Below are 22,009 nucleotides of genomic sequence, written 5' to 3' on the forward strand. Positions count from 1 at the left end.
AAGAAACCACCATATCTTGCAAAAAACACTAGAAGGAGCGGCGTGAGTAAACAGCAAAACATGATTTGTGTATTGAGCCAAACATGTGTAGCAGACTTCAAGTGGTAACCTCCGGACACCATGGAAACACGACCACACAATGAATGGGATGATGGACATGAGAAATATATTCACCTTTAACAGAGTAGTGAGGCAAGATTAGTATAACACGCATACAGTACGTCTCCTTCCATTCAAGATTTGCAGGTCCAAGATCAGCTGTAACCCACCACCTTTCTTGGATACGATGAAGTAGGGGCTGTAGAACCCTGTCTTTCAGCTGGAGGAACTGGCTCGATCACGTCCTTCGTCAGTAGGACATTGATTTCTGCCCTCCCAAGTTCAGGGGCATCCACTTCACCTCTGTGCGGAGTTGCGATGACCCTGAACTTGGGAGGGCGCCGGGCGAACTGAATCACATAGCTGAGTCTGATGGTACGGATGAGCCAGCGAGACAGCTGGGAAGCGCTAGCCAGGCTACCAGACACCGTGCAAGTGGGACCAGCGGGACCACAGACGTTCCCGGGGTGGGGCAGCGAGGTGGAACACAGGGACTCAGCTCGGGAGGCACTGAGGCGGCCCGAAGCTGAGTCTGAGTTTTTTGTGCCACACTTACCAGGTTCCAGGGTGAGTCAGAGGGTGTGTGGGAAGGCTTGGTGGCGTCCCCGAGCCACACACTGCTGCCCACTGGCGATGGAAGAGGGGGAAAAGGAGTGGAAAGGCATGGGAGCGTTGCTCACTGCAATCTGCGCCCTCTTGTGACCCAGAGATGGAAGAAATTGCTCTTTTATTGAAAATGTGGATATAGAACAGAAACAAAATTAAACAAAGGATTCTCCACCCGGTCCTCCTCCAGGGGAGGGTGAGGTGCGGACACTATCTCCGAAGAGCAACTTCCTCCATCGCTGGGTAGCCCGTCTCAGGGCCGCTTGCCCTTACGCTTGCCGCCTGATTTAGCGGGGGCCTGGACAGGCTGGAGCAGGTGCTGCGCTCTCTTGGAGGCTCCGCGGGAAGCGTTATAGAGGAGTGAGGGGCCCGAGGAGACTTGCTAAGCGGGTTACCTCTCACTGTGATCCTCAGGTCACCAAGGCTATTAACCGAAGTAGGCTTCTTCTGCTAAGCAGAAGCAGTGCTAGATCGGGGAATAAGCAAAGGGGCTCTCGGCCGTAACACCACGATGGTCATGTTCCCGCAGTATACAAGCCTCTGCTAAACTGCATGTAGTCTCTCAAATTATTACACAACCTCACCTTGTTGTTGTGTGATCTAATAAGGCAGACTCTTGCTGATGTGGTGTTTATGAAAACGTTGGAATCCATAGCGTTTGAATATTAACCATATTTTCATATCAGAGAACTCTTCGATCTCCATAAAGCCATTAGAGAAACTCTGAAATCAGTCTGAGAGGAGAAACAATTCAGACATTTGGTAAGAATTGAATAAGAAACGTCCTGAAGACAGTTAGAGGATAGACAGTCATGACAAGATAAAACTGTTGCTTTAAGACACTTTTAACACATCATGGGTCAGTTCATTTCTGTGGAAAATTATGTCATTGATCTAGAGGAAGTTGAGGTGTACTGGAGCTCAAAGTGACCAAGTTTAGAGCTTGATTTAATGAGCTAATAAAGAGGTAGATGTTCATGCATCAACACTTATAGATGTGCAGTTATTTTAGATGTTGGTGGAGTTTCACTTCATTTTACTACAGAGCAGCTTCACATCAGATCATCTGTCATTTTAGTTCTGAAGAGTTTGTCTTTTCATTTTTGTGGACTGAAAGCGCTGAAGATGTTTCGCACTGTTTTCTTCTGTCTGTGTTTCTGGCGTCTGGATGGTGAGTTTTAAAATCTGTTTTTATGGCTTCAGTTGTTTCTCTTCTGGTACCATGTAATAAATGACTGGTTAAATTAGACAGAGTGGATTAACATTCTGTTATTCTGTAAGTCTATTTCTTTTTTAAAGGGGTCATGAACTGGATTGTATTAATGCACCAAAATTACGACTGATTTACCAAATAATCCACAGTGAAATATATCGAATACAAACAAATAATGCACTGCTGAGACATTAAAATAAAAACCCATTTTCCTAGCATTAGGATCCTTTGGAAGGTAATGGTATTGATCCTGTGTCGATCTTTTCTCGTTCTCATAACCATTCACTAACGCTCCAGTAGGCGTTGATCTTCTTCTGCAAAAGGCGGTCTTTCGCTGCTCTGTGACGTCATAAATCTCCACTTTTTAGATCCTATCGTTTTCTGGCCTTGGTTTCAATAAAAGCTGTTTTTGAAATAACAATGAAGTTTGAAATTTGAAATCTCAGTTCATGACCCCTTTAATTTATCATATTTTCTTTGTACTGCTGCAGATTATTATTCACTTTACATTTAAATGATTAAAAATATTTGAATGAAGCTTCATCAAACCAACATCAAGAGATAAAGCTTTAATCTGTGAAAAACTCTGTTCTTCAGGTGTGTTTGCTGTTACAGAACTGATGTCAGTGTCAGTGAAGGAGGGAGAATCAGTCACTCTAAACACTAAGCTCACTGAAATAAATGATGTTGATTGGATTTGGTGGATATTTGTAAATGAAGACACTTTAATAGCTGAAATCGATAAACGGGCCGACAGAATCGCTGTATATGATGATGTTCTTGATGGGAGATTCAGAGACAGACTGAAGCTGAACAATCAAACTGGATCTCTGACCATCACAAACATCACAACTGAACATACTGGTTATTTTCTTCTACTTATAATGACAGAAACATTTTTATTAAAAACTTTCAGAGTTTCTGTCTTTGGTGAGTACAGAGATTGTTTTTCCTGTCCTTCAAATATTCCTGATATTAGCGTTTATGAACTGATCTGATCTCAGTTTGATGCTTTTATTCCTCAGACTCTGTCCACTGGTGTGGTCCTACTGAAGCTGTGATCCGATTGGTCCTCTCTGCTCTGGTGGGCGTGGCTACTGTCATTCTTCTGGTTTATGACATCAGATCCAGAAGAGCTGAACGAGATCAAGCTCATATTCACACATCAGAAACCTAATGGTGTAATTTCTCACAAACTGATTTTTTATCTATAGCTTGTGAGATTTACTTATTTGTGGCGTTATATGTTAATATATAAGTATAAGTGTGTTTTTTGTTCTTCTAATGTTTTTGTCATAATAAATACTGATGATTGTTTAGCTTGTGCTCTCTCTCTCAGCAATATATTTTTAAAAATCCAATTCAAAAGGCTTTACATTTTTATATTTAAACTCACCGTAAACTAGAATAAGCTGGCAAAACTTAAATCAGTTGCCTCACTTTTTAAATTAAGAAATTTAAAGTTTAAAGGACAAGTTCGGTATTTTACACTTAAAGCCCTGTTTACAGATCGTATCTGATGAAATAGAACGGGTAAGATTAAAATTTGGACACATGCTCCTGTCCCGAGAATTTTAGGTTTATTTCGCTTTCCCCCCACCCCCACAATGGATGTCTATGTGCACTGGAACATTCATTCCTAAAACACATTAAACTTTCATTTACAAAGACGTGAAACTCACCGAGTGGTCAGGGGTGTTCACTGGTATGTTCACTCAAAAATCGCTGAAAATGATGCATTCCAACAGGTTTTATCGTAGTTTTTGTCCAACTCCATTGACTTGTATTGAAAGAGCTGTGTGAGGTACGGTATTACTCCGCCGCTTCTTTTTCTGCCTCTTCTGTGTATTCAATGAAATGCCAGCGGTTTGCTTGCAGTTGGCAAAGGTGCATTATCGCCACCAACTGGACTGGAGTGTCTATTATTCAAGCTCTCAACGGAAGAATCTACGGGTGTGAGACGTTTGGAAAAATAGATCCACAGTTTTACAACGAATGGTAAAACACCTGTTGGAATGCATCATTTTCAGCGATTTTTGAGTGAACATACCAGTGAACACCCCTGACCACTCGCTGAGTTTCACGTCTTTGTAAACGAAAGTTTAATGTGTTTTAGGAATGAATGTTCCAGTGCACATAGACATCCATTGTGGGGGTGGGGGGGAAAGCGAAATAAACCTAAAATTCTCGGGACAGGAGCATGTGTCCAAATTTTAATCTTACCCGTTCTATTTCATCAGATACGATCTGTAAACAGGGCTTTAAGTGTAAAATACCGAACTTGTCCTTTAAGTAAACAGAACAGTCAGATTTTGATTTTGTACTCATACATTTTAATTGATCTCAACTTCAAATATTTGAGTAAGCTGATTAAAACATTTAACTTAAAATTGCCATATAATCTTGACTTAAATAATTTTACTAGTGGAAACTTAACTAGCTATAACTCACTGCATGGCATAACACTTGATGAATGACTACACCAGTCATTTACTTCATCTGTTCTACATCTGTTCTCAAACCAAGCCGCAGATTTCACTTTACTTCTGCTGTCCATGTGTATTTGCTTGTCTTTATCAATAAAGTTTTTTTCACTCTGAAGTTCAAGAGTCTCTCCATGTTTTCTTACATTTATTATGTTGGGCGCCTCCTGCAGGAATACTAACTTTATGTAAGTAATCTGGTTCTCTAGCTGTGCTCAGTCATGTTGCTCACTTTCTTCATTCCAGGTGGCTCATGTTGTTATGAATTGTTTTGCCACCCCAGACAGCAACATAGTGTCGGCCCACATCCGGTACATGTGGATTCAACGCTTCCCAGATGTGGGCCAACACTATGTTGCTGTCTGGGATTGGAATGACCAGGTTAAGATAACGTAAAAGCCCACGTTGCTCTTGTGCACGGACTCGTTCATTAATCTAAATAGCCAATCAGAGTGATTTCTCATCTCTATTCAACATGCTCAATTGGTGGAAAACTCCAAAAAAACAAGGAGGTCTGAAACGGTGCCGATGGATCAGAACACACTGTAAAAACAAAAAAAAAAGTCATAAATTCATTAATCTAATCAAATACCTTTAAAATTACTGGATCTAAGGCTTCGTCTACATTAATCCGGCTAAAATGCCAAATTCTGATACAGATGGAAAAATAAATAATAAAGATATCGCTCAATTCTTCTGACAGGATAATTTTATTTAGCTAAAGATCTCAGCATTCACTAATCGTCCAGGTCGCTCTCATTCACCATTTGCTCAGCGAGTGACTCTGGCGTGGAGTAATGATGCTCATTAAATAAGCCTTTGTATCCGAGCTGCACCAATCACATCGGGTTATCTGATATAGGCGGGCCAGAGGTGAGATGACGACAGCGCTGTGACGTCAAGGTCATTAGTAAACATTGCAAGATGGCTCTGGATGAACACCATTTGTTTGAAACGGCTTTGGCCGTTGAAATCTTTCAGATTTAGGTCTGGATTTCCAGGCTACCGCAGGACAGCAAATGCGAGTGAATTTTCTGTCATGTTTGCAGGACTGTGATATGAAGAGTGTGCAGAGTAACAGAGTTTTAGCAACTGTGTGAAAGTGAACAGCATATTACAGGCACAATACCGTTATAAACATGAATATATATTGGTATAATATGCGTCACATGACTAAACTTACGTCATCGTTTTTAGATACCTCCAGTTTCACAGTCGACAATACAACGCGAAAACAGCGTTCTCAAATTTATCCACTTAGGAGAGCGTTTTCAAAAAGCTTTGTTTTTAGTAATAAAAACGGCGTCTCAGTGTGACAGAAGACCAACACGGAGAGAAAAAGATATTAGTGTGGACAAGGCCTGAGAAAGAGGAATTAAAAACTAACCGGACGGTTCTTCTTTAAAAGAAACCTAGAAAACTAACTTTTATGAAAACGACCATCTTCATAAATTTTAATGAGAACAACACTTGACAATACTTATTACCTCTAAACATAATTTACTCACACATCATTCTTAAACTCCTGAAGACTGTGTCCTCAGGGCCAATCAATCATCATGAACACAGACGGGTTTCTGAAATACAACATCAAAAAGTATCTGGATATTAGCACTGGAATCCTGATTTATTTGCAGGTCCGGACGGCGTCGCAGATCTTGTGTGGATCTGGATGCGTTAGTGTTGACTACAAATAGTAAGTTTTACATATTGTCTGTTTGCAGCCTTTATCTGATCCTTCACTGGAAACCGAAAGTAACTCAATCCCGCCAAACGGTTCCTCTCTGAATTCTTGCACCGGGAACAATCAGGGGGCCAATCCATCACTCGAAAAGCATACCACCCCCGGGAGCCGCCATTGGCTAACAAGCCATCACCTGCTGTTAGCATTCCATTGACTCCCATTGATTTTGTCGTCACTTTGACAGCGAATAACTTTACATCTGAGGCGTTTAAAGACTCCATTTGTCCATTGTTTATTTCTAAAGAAACACGAAAATGTATAAAAGGCTCCATTACCTTGTACGTTATGGCCTCGTAGAAGCAGTTTTTGTAAAAACAGGCTAACAATTGCGTCATAACCACGCGACTCTCTGGAAATTACCGTATAGACAGGAGGAGAAGCTTGCGGGCAATCGGGGGGATGTGGAGGCATAAAGTCCGATAAAGTCAAGGGAGAAGCCCATAGAGAGTCATAAAGTTGCTCCTGCTCCTGGACAGCTCCTACTCACACTCTCCGTCTCTGCAAGATTCGGAAGGGAATGATTCAGATTTCTCTCGGCACAGCTACTAGAAGACAGACGGGTTGCTCACGTCACATCTACGTCGTCAAGCTCAGTGTGAGTCTGCGCAGTACGCTCATCCATCAGGAAGTGAGTGCTTCTAATGTGCTTCACTTTTCTCGTTGAAACCTATGGGGTCGCTGTGTCCAGTTTAAGTACGGTCTATGGGAACAATACTGGTCGACACCATTATGACAAAAAAATTTCTAAGAAGTATTTCCTACTAAAGCAAGGCGGTATTTGACTGTTAAAGTCCCACTGAAGTGCCTTGAAACACACAGCATTATTCAGTGTGTTGATGTAATTTCCACTGAAAGAGGAAGAGAGGGCGGGGCATATGAAGAAGCTCCTCCCCTTTTAAAAAATAGCCAATAGAGTTTAGTTTATATCACAGCTTCAGTTTATAAACCAGATTTCATTCGCCCCGATGGAAAACATATTTACACTGTCTGAATCATTCCCTATCCTCTATAGAGCTTATGCGCCAGAGAAACGAGGGTGCCGCCATCTTTAGAATATTGTCTTTGAACTTCCGTTTTTGCGGTCGATCTGTATATTTCTATGGCGCTGCTGTCCAGGAGTAATTAGCTTTTGAAGTGGATTTACTTAATGTAAAGTTAACGAGAGTTATCATAAGGACTGTAATGTTTAAAGCAGATGTCTTAACAAATGTCAGTTTGAAAACAAGCCGTTCATTAATAAACACGCAAGATCGCTGTGAAAATACAGACCGGAAGTCAAAAGACAACGAGCGCAGCGCAGCGCTGAAAAGGGGCGGGGCTACATAAGGTCTATATAGTGCACTATGTGCCTTCAGCATGTAGAAAATAGTAGTATGAATAAGTGACTGATTTCAGCCGCAGCTTCAGTGTCTATTTAGTGTAGGGGGCGGAGCTTCATATTCTAGAGAGCATTTGATTGGACAGGAAACCTGATGAGAAGCTGAAATGCAGAATGATGTCATATAAAATCATGTATCCATATTGGTGAAGTGAGAGACTAAGTTTTGAACACTTATATCTTCTAAATGTGAATTGTGTCATTGTTTTGGAGAACACTAGCTTGTAGATAACAGTAAGGCTAACATATTCATACTAAAAGCCAAAAAAACTCAATTTTGATTTCAAGGGGACTTAAAGCACATCCATAGCAGACTGATGGGAGTGGCCTTGGACGGCAAGCCCAGTGCATTATGGGTGTTGAAGTTATAATACCAATTTGACAAAAGACAACAGCCTTGTTTTCTCTAGCAGCGATTTCAAAAAAGTTTTCACATTTCTACTGCATAAGCAGCCAAGTTTTATTGAAAGCCAGTTTTGCATGCGGTGATGTTTAGTTTAACAATGTAAAATGAATCAAGATACTTGCTATAATCCAAAGCACTGCTTTATTGAGACCTGCCGGGAAGGTAACTGGAGTTAAAACGATTGACAAACATGTCCTTCAGTGGCGCTTCTGCCATAAAACAGTCTTCGTAACCACTTTACCTGTGTGTTTTTCAGCCTAAATCAAGTACTGTGCTTGTGCCGAGGAAAACAAAAATGGATTCCCCATTAAAAAAACACTATAAATCCAACTTCTACATAAGATTGAGAGTCCTATACAAAACTGCATTGAGATGCTTGAAATGAACAGATAAATAAACACTTTCAAAAAAGTAAAATTCAAGTCGTAAACCAAGGATTGTAGTCTATGGAGTTTAATAACGCTGAACCAAACACTCCAAGAGAACATCTGTGGCACAGACTACAACAATCAAAGCTTCAGTCTTTGTAAGGCAAACTTAAAAAAGAAAACGTGATACTAATGGGAAAAATACAGTCAGATAAGTTCAAGACACCTGTCATGATACTGTAGCGTTTAATTCAAGCAGTGACTCTTACAAACCGGTCAAGAACACGTCCAGGTCATCATTCACCTCCAAATCAAGAGAAAGAGAAAAAAGAGGAAATTCATTTTCTGCTTAAAGAAAATGAGGCCTTTAATAAGAGACAATATTTAGGGATTGTTTTGCATGGTGACATTATTTTGAAATAAAAATGTATATAAAGTATATCAGTTATAATATTATTGGTCCAAAAACTTATTTTCTTTACGAAAAATATAACTTGCTGTGAAATCTTTTTTTTTTTTTTTAGAAATTTGAATGATCCTAAAACAGGCTTCATAATTTTTATGAGAAAATAATTTTATGAGGGTGAAGAAATACAATCCTAAAACAGGCATAATTTTCATTAAGAAAAATATAACTTGTTAGGGGAAAAATAATAATAAATATTTTAAATTGAATCTCGATGATCCTAAATGGGCTTCATGCTTCAAAAAACTAATTCTGGGAAAAATAAAAATAAAAAATACAATCCTAAAACAGGCATAATGTTCATTATGAAAAATATAATTTGTTAGGGGAAAATAATGAAAAATTAAATAAAACCTTAATGATAAGGTTTTATTTAATAAAACCTTTTTAGGCTTTTATGGAAAAAAAAAAATTATGAGAAAAATAAAAATACAATCCTAAAACAGCCATAATTTTCATTCTGAAAAATATAATTTGCTGGGGAAAAAAAAAAATGAAAAAAAAAAAATATATATATATATAAAAAATTGATGAACACACTACATGTATTTTATGAAGAAGAAGGAAAAAAAATCCTAAAACTAATTTTTATTATGGAAAATGCAATTTGCTAGGAGAAAGAAAATTAAAAAAATAAATCTTAATTATCTTAAAACAGGCTTCATATTTGTTATGAAAAATATAATTTGTTGAGAAAATTAAAAATAAAATCTAACTGATCCTAAAAAGCAGGCCTCATTTTACTTTATGCAAAAGACAATTTCTTATTTTCCCTTCTATTTGTGTGTTGAATAATGTCCAGGACGTGTTTCACCTCACACAGCAGGTTTATCTCCTCTCAGTATCGTCTGGATCGGTGATGCGAGTGTCGACGGCGTCCTCGACTGGACGAGCGACTCCTGCTGTTGCTGCTGCGACTCTTGCTGCTGCTCGGCCCGTGACTGTCCTTCCTCGCCCGGTGGCGCCGGTGTCGCGTGGTTCGGCTCTTCCGCCCGTTACGACTGTGACTCCGTTTCCCGGGACTGTGACTCCGCCTCCCGTGACTCTGACTCCGCCTGCCTCGGCTCTGACTCCGAGTCCCGTTGCTATGACTCCGCCTCCCACGACTCTGACTCCGCTTCCCACTGCTGTGACTCCGCCTCCCGCGACTCTGACTCCGCCTCCCGTGACGGCGCGCGGGATTCCTCCGCTCACGTCTCTCTCCGTCTGCTCGCTCCTCCACACTCTCTGGTTTCTTTGGTTTGCTGTCCTGGTTGTCCGGCTTGATGTCGTCACCGTTCACCTGCGCGTGGCAGATCTGCAGGTCCAGGTCGATGACGGGAGCGCTCTCGATCTCGTTCTCGTCGGCGTTGGTGCTCTTCTTCAGCAGGTTTCCCAGCAGCCGGTCCCGCAGCTCACGCTCTTTCCTCTGGAGCTCGAGCGCTCGCTTCTTCTCGGCCTCGACGCGCCTCAGCTCCTCCTCCTGCTGTCGCCTGCTCTCCTCCAGCTGATGGAGACGCTCCTGCTCCACCTTCTGCTGCTCCAGCTGCTGCTGCTTCAGGCTCTGAGAACACACACACACACACACAAACTTCAATCAAACCGATTTTATGAAATAAGCTTGATTATGTTCCAAATTCTGTTTTTTCCTTTATAATTTTTAATAAAAAATTATTTTCATTAAATTTTAGTAATCATAAAAGAAGGTCTATTTAATTAAAATCATGAAACTTATACAATTTAACAGCATGCTATTAAAAGTTTAAGAAATATAACATTTTTAGGGCCCTATGAAATGTTTTTTTTTGTCCAATTTTTTTTTTTTTTTTTTTTGTCCATTTAAATTGTTCTGGAGTCCTTTTAAATGATTAATTAAATCAAATCAAAAAGCATGACTACACTGAAATCATGACACATACACTTTTAACAAAAAATTCTAAAGTTCAAGAAAAAGGACATTTTAGTGCTGTGAGGTGGTGCGTGGCGCATCTCAGAGATGGTACAAGACAGTCATTTGTGGTTAAAAAGTATATAATTTTTATTAATTTATTAGAAAATTACCGATCGTTTCGCTAGATAAGACTCTTATTTCTCGGCTGGGATCGTGTCGAGACTTTGAAGGTGCAAACCGTTGGTTGCCATTGAAGTCCATTATATGGAGAAAAATCCTCAAAAACCTTAGTTTCTTTTCGACTGAAGAAAGAAAGACATGGACATCTAGGATGACATGGGGGAGAGTAAATTATCAGGATATTTTTATTTTGAAAGTGAACTAATCCTTTAATATTTATCCATTCCAAACATAATTTGGAGACAATGAGCATATGAACCGTTGTGTCGCTGCTAATATTTATCATGCAGAACAAATGCCCCAAACCTGTCGTCTGTGGATGAGAGTCTGAAACCAGGACTGGTGGGACGTTGTCCGGCTCCACTTCACATTGAAAGGAGGATTATAGAATGACGGGACACTCATTTATACGACACTTTATTCATCAGGAAGAACAGCTTGTTCAGCGCGTCATACGTCATTACGCTACTTCTACGTCATTGCACATGAGCAGTGCTTTCAGTTTCGGTTTTCAATCCGATCAAGTGTTTGCATGTTCTCTTGATCGGATTGGAAAAGGAATAAACCACTGCTCTCAATCCGATCGAAATTTCATTCGGATCGAGCTTAATCGGATCGATTAAAGTGTTTACTTAAAGGCTTTTCTGAGTGAGCCGTCAATCCCATTACTAACGGATTATTTGTCTGCATGTAAACGTAGCCAATGAAAGCCATGGATGGGGTGTTGCCCGAGGTCATGTGACGCACCTTTGCTCGGCTCAGTAACTCAGCGATGAGCCGGATGGACTCCAGGTTCCTCTGAGCCAGCAAGAGTTTCCTCTCCTCCATCACGATCTTCTGGTGGAGCTTCTTCTGTTCTTCCTCCTGCTGCTTCTTCATCTTCTTCTGGTTCTTCTTCTCCTCTTTGTCCTTGATCTTCTGCTCTCGTTTACGCAGTTTCTCCTCCCTCTTTCTCTCCTTCTCCTGCTCCTCCTGCTCACGCTGTTTCCTGAAACACCATCCACACTTACTGATTAATGGAGATTCTTGCGTAATAGAGTTAGGTGATAGGGTGAAATGGAGTTAGGTGATTAAGAAAAATATAGTTAGGTGATAAAGTAAAATAGAGTTAGATGATAAAGTATAATAGAGTTAGGTTATGAAGTAAAATAGAGTTAGGTGATTAAGTAAAATAGAGTTAGATGATAAAGTAAAATAGAGTTAGATGATAAAGTATAATAGAGTTAGGTTATGAAGTAAAATAGAATTAGGTGATGAAGTAAAATAGAGTTAGATGATAAAGTATAATAGAGTTAGGTTATGAAGTAAAATAGAGTTAGGTGATGAAGTATAATAGAGTTAGGTGATGAAGTAAAATAGTTAGGTGATAAAGTAAAATAGAGTTAGGTGATGAAGTGAAATAGAGTTAGATGATAAAGTGAAATAGAGTTAGATGATAAAGTATAATAGAGTTAGGTTATGAAGTAAAATAGAGTTAGGTTATGAAGTAAAATAGAGTTAGGTGATTAAGTAAAATAGAGTTAGGTGATAAAGTAAAATAGAGTTAGGTTATGAAGTATAATAGAGTTAGGTGATGAAGTATAATAGAGTTAGGTTATGAAGTAAAATAGAGTTAGGTGATTAAGTAAGGGTTAGGTGATTAAGTAAAATAGAGTTAGGTGATAAAGTATAATAGAGTTAGGTGATAAAGTGAAATAGGGTTAGGTGATAAAGTATAATAGAGTTAGGTTATGAAGTAAAATAGAGTTAGGTGATTAAGTAAAATAGAGTTAGGTGATTAAGTAAAATAGAGTTAGGTGATAAAGTAAAATAGAGTTAGATGATAAAGTATAATAGAGTTAGGTTATGAAGTAAAATAGAGTTAGGTGATGAAGTATAATAGAGTTAGGTTATGAAGTAAAATAGAGTTAGGTGATAAAGTAAAATAGAGTTAGGTGATAAAGTGAAATAGAGTTAGGTGATAAAGTGAAATAGAGTTAGGTGATAAAGTATAATAGAGTTAGGTTATGAAGTAAAATAGAGTTAGGTGATGAAGTATAATAGAGTTAGGTTATGAAGTAAAATAGAGTTAGGTGATGAAGTATAATAGAGTTAGGTGATGAAGTAAAATAGGTGATAAAGTAAAATAGATTTAGGTGATAAAGTGAAATAGAGTTAGGTGATAAAGTATAATAGAGTTAGGTTATGAAGTAAAATAGAGTTAGGTGATTAAGTAAGGGTTAGGGTTAGGTGATTAAGTAAAATAGAGTAAGGTGATAAAGTATAATAGAGTTAGGTTATGAAGTAAAATAGAGTTAGGTGATAAAGTATAATAGAGTTAGGTTATGAAGTAAAATAGAGTTAGGTGATAAAGTATAATAGAGTTAGGTTATGAAGTAAAATAGAGTTAGGTGATGAAGTGAAATAGGGTTAGGTGATAAAGTATAATAGAGTTAGGTTATGAAGTAAAATAGAGTTAGGTGATTAAGTAAATTAGAGTTAGGTGATTAAGTAAAATAGAGTTAGGTGATAAAGTAAAATAGAGTTAGATGATAAAGTATAATAGAGTTAGGTTATGAAGTAAAATAGAGTTAGGTGATGAAGTATAATAGAGTTAGGTGATGAAGTAAAATAGTTAGGTGATAAAGTAAAATAGAGTTAGGTGATAAAGTAAATACCTAAAAGCTAAAGGTCATACCTCTCTTCCTCCTTCCGCCGCTCCTCTTCCTCCTTCTCTCTGCGTTTCTGCTCCTCTCGCTGTTTCTCGAGCTCCTGGAGCTTCAGTCGCTCCTGCTGTCGTTTCCTCAGTGAGGAATCACTCAGGTGTTTCGTCGTGTCAAAGGTCACCTGAGAAGATGCATGTTCAGGTTTATGCTTATAATAAACATCTTAAGCTTTATATTTACTGCTGTATGAATGAACAAATGATTCCATCAGTCTAAAAACCTTTTCAAGTGAATATATAAATATATATATATATATCAGGGCTCGACATTAAGGCTTGTCCGCTTGTCCGGGACAAGTGGATTTGTTTGTAGGACAAGTGGAAGAGAAAATTAGTTGTCCCACTGGACAAGTTAAATTTCAAACAAAATAAAATGCCATGTTACTTAACGTTATGTGCCACTCATTACGTTTATAATTTTACAGATTTAATTTTACCGATTTGAGACGTCGCATCACTGCCAGATTCAAACTGTGCTTTCGCGCGTACTGGCGCTGAGCCAGAGTCGGACGCGTTCAGCGCTGTCATATATCACAACTAAGCAGTGTTTTTAACCTCATAATGTTTATTTTAGGTTTCAGATATTTAAATACACATAAGCACGAGTAAAACAATACATTTTGAGTTTGTAAAATACACACTGATGTCTATGGAAGCAGCAATAACAATCTATTCAAATATAATTTGCCGACGTGTGTTATTCATATCAGACAAACATAGTGGAAGTAACTATAAAGTTTACTCTATTCTTCTCAGTTCACCGGCCACTTTCTTGCATTTATTTCGGGAGAAACTGATGAATTCACGTGCTGTAAATCCGACTGACAGGACAACATTGTGGCGCCCATCTCATGATCAAGATTATTTATAAAGGTTTTTAAACAACCAAACACACTCACTCACACGTATTTGAGAATCGGAATATCAGATAGGCTGATTGATGACATGGTAAGCAAGTTTGTGAATATTTTGAATAAAGGAAAAGCGAAATAAAAGCGACACATCTGTCATACAGTATTATTGTGGCTGCGGTGTCGCGTGACGCGTCGCCATGGAAACATTAAAGGCAACGTTCGCCTTGAAAAAACTCACTCTGGGGGGGTGGGGGGGGGGGGGTCAGTTAGAATATTTTAAACTTACGCGTGAAAGGGTTAAAGAAATGATCAAAAATAAATATATGTGTGTGCTGTAAAGTGGTTAGAAAAAAAAATCGGAATCGGCAGGTCAAACTCAATGAAAAACCGGAATCGGCCAAGAAAATTGAAATCGGTGTATCTCTATGTCTACAAAATTATTTTAGATATAATATACAGTAAGTCTAGCTAGCTTCAGCTTGTCTAGCTAGCTTGCAAATTCTGAGGATACCTACAAGAGTCACCACTTCCTCTGGTGATACACTGCACACAAATGATAAAATTATATATCTTTACCCGGACAAGTGACTTTTGTGCATGGACAAGTAAAACATAAATTTACTTGTCCGAAGGACAAGTGCCTCAAAAAGTTAATGTCAAGCCCTGTATATATATTTAAATAAGTTCAACAAACTATATATATACTATATACAAACTATTTGCAACTGTATTTGTTAATCTTTTTTAACGTTAGTTAATAAAAATAAAGCTGTTCATTGTTTGTTCATGTTAGTTCACAGTGCATTAAATGTTAACAAGATTTTAATAAAGTATTAATAAATGTTGAAATTAACATTAACAAAGATTAATAAATGCTGTATACGTGCACTTCATTATTAGTTCATGTTAACTAATGTTAACTAATGAACCTTATTGTAAAGTATATACTATAATATTTTGCTTAAAAATAAAATGTTTATTGCATTAAATAAAAAGGTAATGGTCCTGAAAATAGACTTATTTTTCATTATGTAAAATATAATGCATGTTTTTTTGTTTAATGTTAAATAGTTTAAGGATTAACTGAGTTCTTGTCAGGTTTTGTGACACTTACACACTTTAACTTCAGAGTTTCACCAAACGAACATGCTTTAATGAACAGCGCTCAGTTAATTCAACTTTCCGTCGGCTCGGGTGTCTTTGCTCTGCTGAATAATCCTTGAAATCATAATACAGTCCAGCCGTGGCTTTCATTTAATTAAAGGCCGTCACAGTGCCGGTGTTATTCTGCTCAACACGCTCATTAACACAAGCCTCTTTTACTAGCGCTTCACATTATACGCCCGAAGAGCCGCACGACTCATTAAAAACCATGATCCGCTCGAGTGTTCGAGTCGAGCTGATAAACCAAACATTTCTATGAGCTTTTCTTCTGTGCTTTGCGTTCGCAGACCAGAGTTATTATCGTTAACTAAAACTACAAACATTTTCATTAAAATAAATGATGACTGAAATTAAAATAAAATATTAAAAAAACAGCAAGTTTCATTCTAATTTTCGTTTAGTTTAAGTTTACTAATTAACTAAAACTAAAAACATTTTCATTAAAATAAATGTTGACTGAAATTAAAATTTAATTAAAATTTAACAGCAAGTTTCTTTCTCATTTTCGTTTAAAGTACTAAATAACAAACTAAATAAACAAACATTAAATACTATATAGACATTTAAAATAAATAAATGAAAACAAAAAAACACAACAATATGACTAAATCATAAATGTTTCTTGATCATCAGATCATCATATTAGAGTGATTTCTGAAGGATCATGTGACACTGAAGACTGGAGTAATGATGCTGAAAATTCAGCTTTGATCACAGGAATAAATTACACTTTAAAATATATTTAAATTGTCATAATATTTAACAATATTACTGTTTTTAATCAAATAAATGCAGCCTTTGTGAGCAGAAGAGACTTCTTTTAAAAGCATTAAAAATCGTACTGATCCAAAACTTTTGAACGGCAGTGTGTGTATATGTATATATATACCCAGAGTTTTGGATATCAAATATCTTGTGTTTGTGCACATTATGATTGCGATCCAGTGATATTTTCGTAATTTTCCATGATTATTTATTACAAGTGTTGCCATAGAAGTAGAAAACCTATAACTTTTTTAAAGGGATACTTCACCGATTAGCATTAAGCTTTGTATCAGTAGAAACCCGGTAGTATTTTGGAATGACGTGCTTCCCTCCCTTTCCAGACTGCGACCATTTTTTGAGAATGTGCGAGTTAAAATTTTATGTGGTCGCATTTGTGCGAGTGCATGGTCATGTGCTACTCACGAATGCGCAACAGAACGCTGTTGTATCAGCAGCTGCTGCAGCCCGAAACTTGTGTTCAAAATGAACGAGTACATCATGAATCCATTTTCCAAACCGTGTTTTTGACTTATCCTGAATCCCTACGGTACGCCTATAATACGTGTTTGTATTCTGACTATTGTATCCCGGGGTCGGCTCGGCTGCGGAGTTGCCCAGTGCCTGCGTGACTCGCCATAGACATTAACAGAGAGAAATAGCTCCGGCTAGAAAGTTCTTCCGCAAGACACTTGCAGTTTATTTATTAACGAACGTACATGTCGCGCGCATTGCACACTGATGGTGAAACACGCCAATTAGGAATTCAGGAATTAAGTCATAAAAATGAAAAGGTCAATTGCGGAATACTTTAGAAAACAAAGTGTGGAGGTCGAGGATGCTGGTGGAAAGGACGAGCCAACGAGCCAGCACACAGACACAACTGATGACGAGAGCACAGGTGCGGACAGGGAGGAACCGAGTGAGCAAAGGAAAAAGAGAAGGCACTACTTCCAGCAGCAATGGCTTAGACAGTACCCGTGGTTGCGATACGAGGCTAATGCCATGCATTGTCTGTACTTTAAACAGTGTGGCCCATCCATTGCAGGTCATTCTAAATTTGTTACGGGGTCTACGCTATTTAAGATTGAGTCTATTAAAACTCACGAAACACCGAGCCCCTTCCTACGTCTTGTCAGCGGTTAGATGAGAGTAATCGCTCGACAGAGGAATTTTGATTTGATAGTTAAAAGATTAAAACATTTTGCTAACATGAGGTCTTGTGTCACTGTGAGTCTTTTTACATCAGTGCAAAACTCTTTTTACAACAGTGCAGATTAAGACCGCTATTCATCAGCATGCATTGATAAATCTAATGGCATGTAGCACAAAAAAAAAAAGGTGCGACCAAATCATATGCTGGTGCGACCAACTGAGAAAGTTGGTAGCACCAGTGCAACCAGTGGAAAAGTTAGTCTGGAGCCCTGTGTCCCCCTGAGACGAGAGATTTCTGTATTGTGCGTCTGTAAAAAAAACTCAGATGATGCAAAAATCGTCATTTATCGTCATCAGAGGCTTTTTTGTCCGGAGGCGAGAGACTCCAGCCAGTAGGAGGAGCTGTTCCGCATGTCTTCAACCCGCCCATAGGGGGATCTCACAATAAAACGCCGTCTTTTCAGTTTCGAGTCTCTAGTAGCCTAGTCGTATAATTTCTCCCGATACTGCCCTCTGTAACCGGTAGGCGTGGCTTGGGAGTGGCCTCAGCGGAGCAAGTGCATTCTGGGAGTTGTAGTCTTTCATCCACATGAGCCAAAAATACATTTTCTGGCATTTCTCAGTCTAGAAGGCACCAAATTTCACATTTCTACTACATAAATGACCCAATTTAAATACACATTCATCTTTCCAGTGGTGAAATATCCCTTTAAGTAGAAAACAAGACATAGAGCAGGATCTCGACGAAAGAATGGGATCTAGAAGAGAATCAAACTCACCTTAATACTGCAGGCCACGGCTTTCCCATCATCCCCCTTCAGCATCAGCTTCATCCCTCTCAGAGAGTCCATGGCTTTCACGAACCCCGTGTGATCCAGATACTGCACGTACCCCTCAAAGTTCAAGTGTCCCCCGAACGAGAACGTGTTGAAGTTCTTCCCGGTCATCTCTTCCCGGTAGGGATCCAGCATGGGAATGTCGACGTTCCGAATCTTCCCGAACCGCTCGAAAACGGTTGTAAGCGTCGCTTCCGAAGGCTTATCGGGAGAACCGTCCTTCTGGGCGAACCATTTACAAGGAAGCCCTTCGAGATGAACGGTATCGGGACGTTCTCCCGGCACAGTCTCGTTCATGTCCTTGGCGTCCCGGAAAAACGAATCCCAATCGTGGCGTGTCGGGAAATCGGTTTTGTTCTCGGCCGTGCGCACCTTCAGGACATCCGTGAATCCGCTTAGTTTGATGCTCTTTCCCTCGAGTTTGGTCAGGATTCGCTTCACAACGCTCCTGTTCTCCACTTCGCCTTCAAAGCGAATGAAGTCCATGGTGCTCTTGGAGATTCGGAGCGAGGAAAACTGGTCCGGATGAGCCATAGACTTCAGCCTCTCCATCACTTCCCAGTTGGAGATGGACTTTCCCGGCATCTTGAGGTGAGGGAGAGCCACGCTGATGGTCATCTTGGCGATGGGCTTCAGGTAGAGGTTGAACTCCGGACACAGATCCACGGCCTCGGCGGTGTCGTTCACTATAGACGTCATCATGGACGCTTCAGATGAACACTTCAGAGAGAAAAGAGACAGTCTTCAGTGTGGCAATCTTCACTTAAAGGAGTAGTTCACTTTAAAATTAAAATATTATAGAAATGTTTAAAGTTTAAAGATGTTTAAAATCCAGCTTTTAATGTTGTTTATGTGGTGTTTTTAATACGCTTTCAGACAAAGCATGTGTAAGTTCATAAGTCGACAGCATTGCTGAGTATTTCCTCCTTAAAACTGCAGTGAACCAAAGACAGTCTCAAAAACACGCTTTGAAATCGCTGGTGTTTCTGACGTCACAAACTACCTTGTAACCAATCAGATCAATGTGTTCAATGGGTTCATTTGCATATTCATAGAACCACGCATACTAAATGAGGCGAGGGTGTCGAGTTACATTCAAGATATTTTAAGGATATTTTTCAAGGAAACAACATTTAAATATGTAATTTTGGTGATCAAAGATGATTTATTGACTACAGGGGGACTTTAATAAGATACTACTAGTAAAAGTAAGTCATAGATGGGATTACCAGTCAATAACTCTACATAACCTCAACAGAAGAGGCTCTTTGCATCTAAAATCGACCACCAAATGAACGTCACTGCATGAACAGAACGCTTTCAGATTGTTTTGTGAATTGAGTAAATATCTGGTCAAGTGTACAATTTCAACAATTGGTGAATCAGCTTTGATTAACTTAAACTAAAATGATTAAAATACACAAATGAAATAAGCAACTTCCATAGAAGAAATATTTCTGTTAGTTGACTAGGAAACATTTCTAATTTTTGCTTTCGCTAAAACTAAAAATAACTTCTCTAACTAAAAAAGAAAGTTAACTGAAATAAAGTAAATAAGTGAATTTTTTTTTAAAAAATCAGCCAATATTACAGATAGTTTAGTTTACGTAAAAATACTAAAATCACTAAAACGGAAAATAACGCAACTAAAATTAATATAAATAAACCAGATCTTAAAAAATAGACAAAAACACAAAAGAACTAAAACTAAGATGGAAAATATATTAATAAAAACTAATTCAAAATATTAATACATACAACAATAATATAGTAATACTAAAATAACACAGATCTGAATATTGGAGGGTTTACATGTCTGTGGTTTTATGACAGAACATCTCATGCACATATATAATAAAACACCATTAAATAGACAAAATTCACAAAACATTTTAACAGAGTTTATTATCCTTCCAGCTGATACTGATGATCATGGACTAACACTGGATGATATTTCAGTCTGTACTAGTTATTAATATTACAACAAGACTAGTGTGTGAACTGAACATTAACAAGCTCAGCGATTCAGAGTTTATGATGATTTTACCACCATAATAATTGTTGTTGTCACTATGTTTTATTGGTGTAAAACACGGTGTATATAACTAATAACATCACTACATTAAACCCTACAGAGAGTCACTTATTTTAATTAATCGCTGATTGGACATTATGTAATAATATAGAGATCTTAGTGCGAGAGATGATGCTGATGTGTAGATTATTGATGAGTTATTGATATCGGAATCATTGACCGGTTACACGGGTGAGAGTGACACTCATGGGCACAGATGACGGGAATCATATTTAGACACGTAAATGTTTACTAACCTTTCTGAATTGTTCGGACTGAAGCATAAATAACAACAGCAGTCCGCTCACAGTTGAAACAAACGGACATGATGTTCACAGCTTCCGCATACGTCACTCAGAGCCGGAAGTCGGAGAGGAGCTCTGCTGCCCCCGCGTGGCGACGGTTTGCCCTGCAGCTCAACCTGCAATTCATCAAAATAAAGTTGGATCTGAATTAAAGTTCTCAAGACATATCTGTGAATGTGAGATAATAAAGCTACTCTTAGATCATGATGTGGTGTGATAAAAAAAATTCAAAATATATATAATAATAATAAAATAAAACATGATTCAATATAAAATAGGAGATGATTATAAAAAATATATAAATATATATTATTTATGTTTAAAATAATAGAGAAATTATGTAACCTCTTTACACAAAATTATTAAAGAGACACAAATAAGCAATTATAATCTATCCTTTAAACCTAGAATGACTTTTAGAAACATTTCCTTTCTTACATTTTTCTTAAGGCAGGGTTTTCATTCATTTTTTTTTTTATTAAAAAAATGTGATTGATAAATTAAATATTAGTTACATTAAATAGATTAAATTAGATTAAAAAAATAATAGCTAATAATAATACTATGGTTATATATATATATATATTAAATAGATTAAATTAAATTAAAATAAATAATAAATGTATTAACTAGATTAAATAAATAAACAAATAACAGCTAATAATAATACTATGGTGAGTAGAAAAAAATATATAATGATGCAACTTAATGGAAACAAATTTTAGATTTATAATATTATTTTTTCAGTGTAAGTTGGATGTTTATAAAAAGATTTTTCAAGATCAAGATCATATTTGGCATCTAAAATATTGAAAACCCTTGTTTTAGTGGACAGAAAAGTCCTCTAGTCTCATTTATGACTAATAATGTAAAGTAGAAGTTCACGAGGCCTGATGTTAAATGAGACTAAACTCTGAAAGTTTGCACACGTCACACACCTTCATCTCGAGAAACATGTTAATCTTCTGCTAATCTCTACAGTATTAACAACGCCGGATCCAGGAGTCGCGTGATCCCGTTTGTGTGGCTCTGGAAAATGTGGAAAAAAAAGTATGGATTCAAGAATTTGATTAAAAATTAATTGTATAGCATTGACTTGACATTTGACAATTATTAGGTGTTTTTGTGTTCATTTCTGATCAAGAAGTTTAATCTGTGTTTGTTAATTCTGCACATGACCCGTGTGTCACATGACTGATGATGATGTGATATTTGAGGCTTTCATCCTGTAATCACATCAGCTTTCAAATAGAGTATGAAGTTCTTACTGGCATTGATGGTTCCATGAAGAACCTTTAATATCCATGGAATCTAAAATGTTCTTTATATGAAGACAAAAATG

At 37.9% G+C, this 22,009-nt stretch overlaps 1 protein-coding gene across 2 annotated transcripts; it reads right to left on the bottom strand.

Moving 5' to 3' along the window:
* Positions 1-8,052: 8,052 nt before the first annotated feature.
* Positions 8,053-20,773, bottom strand: akap17a (A kinase (PRKA) anchor protein 17A). 2 transcript variants are annotated; one of them, XM_081367887.1, is made up of 6 exons: positions 20,620-20,773; positions 18,232-19,008; positions 13,491-13,639; positions 11,561-11,801; positions 9,578-10,306; positions 8,511-8,601 (listed from the first exon to the last, which is right to left on the bottom strand). In XM_081367887.1, exons 1-5 carry the CDS (start codon positions 20,644-20,646, stop codon positions 9,602-9,604), a joined length of 1,899 nt encoding a protein of 632 aa, XP_081224013.1. In that variant the 5' UTR covers positions 20,647-20,773; the 3' UTR covers positions 8,511-8,601; positions 9,578-9,601. The 2 variants fall into 2 exon arrangements, with proteins under 2 accessions (XP_081224012.1, XP_081224013.1); XM_081367886.1 differs by having other exon boundaries at positions 8,053-10,306.
* Positions 20,774-22,009: the final 1,236 nt, after the last annotated feature.

This window comes from Scardinius erythrophthalmus (assembly GCF_964197995.2).
Source record: "Scardinius erythrophthalmus genome assembly, chromosome: 6".
In the NCBI taxonomy this organism is placed as follows: Eukaryota; Metazoa; Chordata; class Actinopteri; order Cypriniformes; family Leuciscidae; genus Scardinius; species Scardinius erythrophthalmus.

What these genes read in the sequence shown, in the direction of transcription:
- akap17a (XM_081367886.1), bottom strand. Translation starts at nt 20,646, where the DNA reads ATGCTTCAGTCCGAACAATTCAGAAAG. An exon ending in AGTCCGAACAATTCAGAAAG is followed by an intron (nt 19,009 to 20,619) that starts GTTAGTAAACAT and finishes TTCTCTCTGAAG; the next exon opens with TGTTCATCTGAAGCGTCCAT. An exon ending in CCGTGGCCTGCAGTATTAAG is followed by an intron (nt 13,640 to 18,231) that starts GTGAGTTTGATT and finishes GCATCTTCTCAG; the next exon opens with GTGACCTTTGACACGACGAA.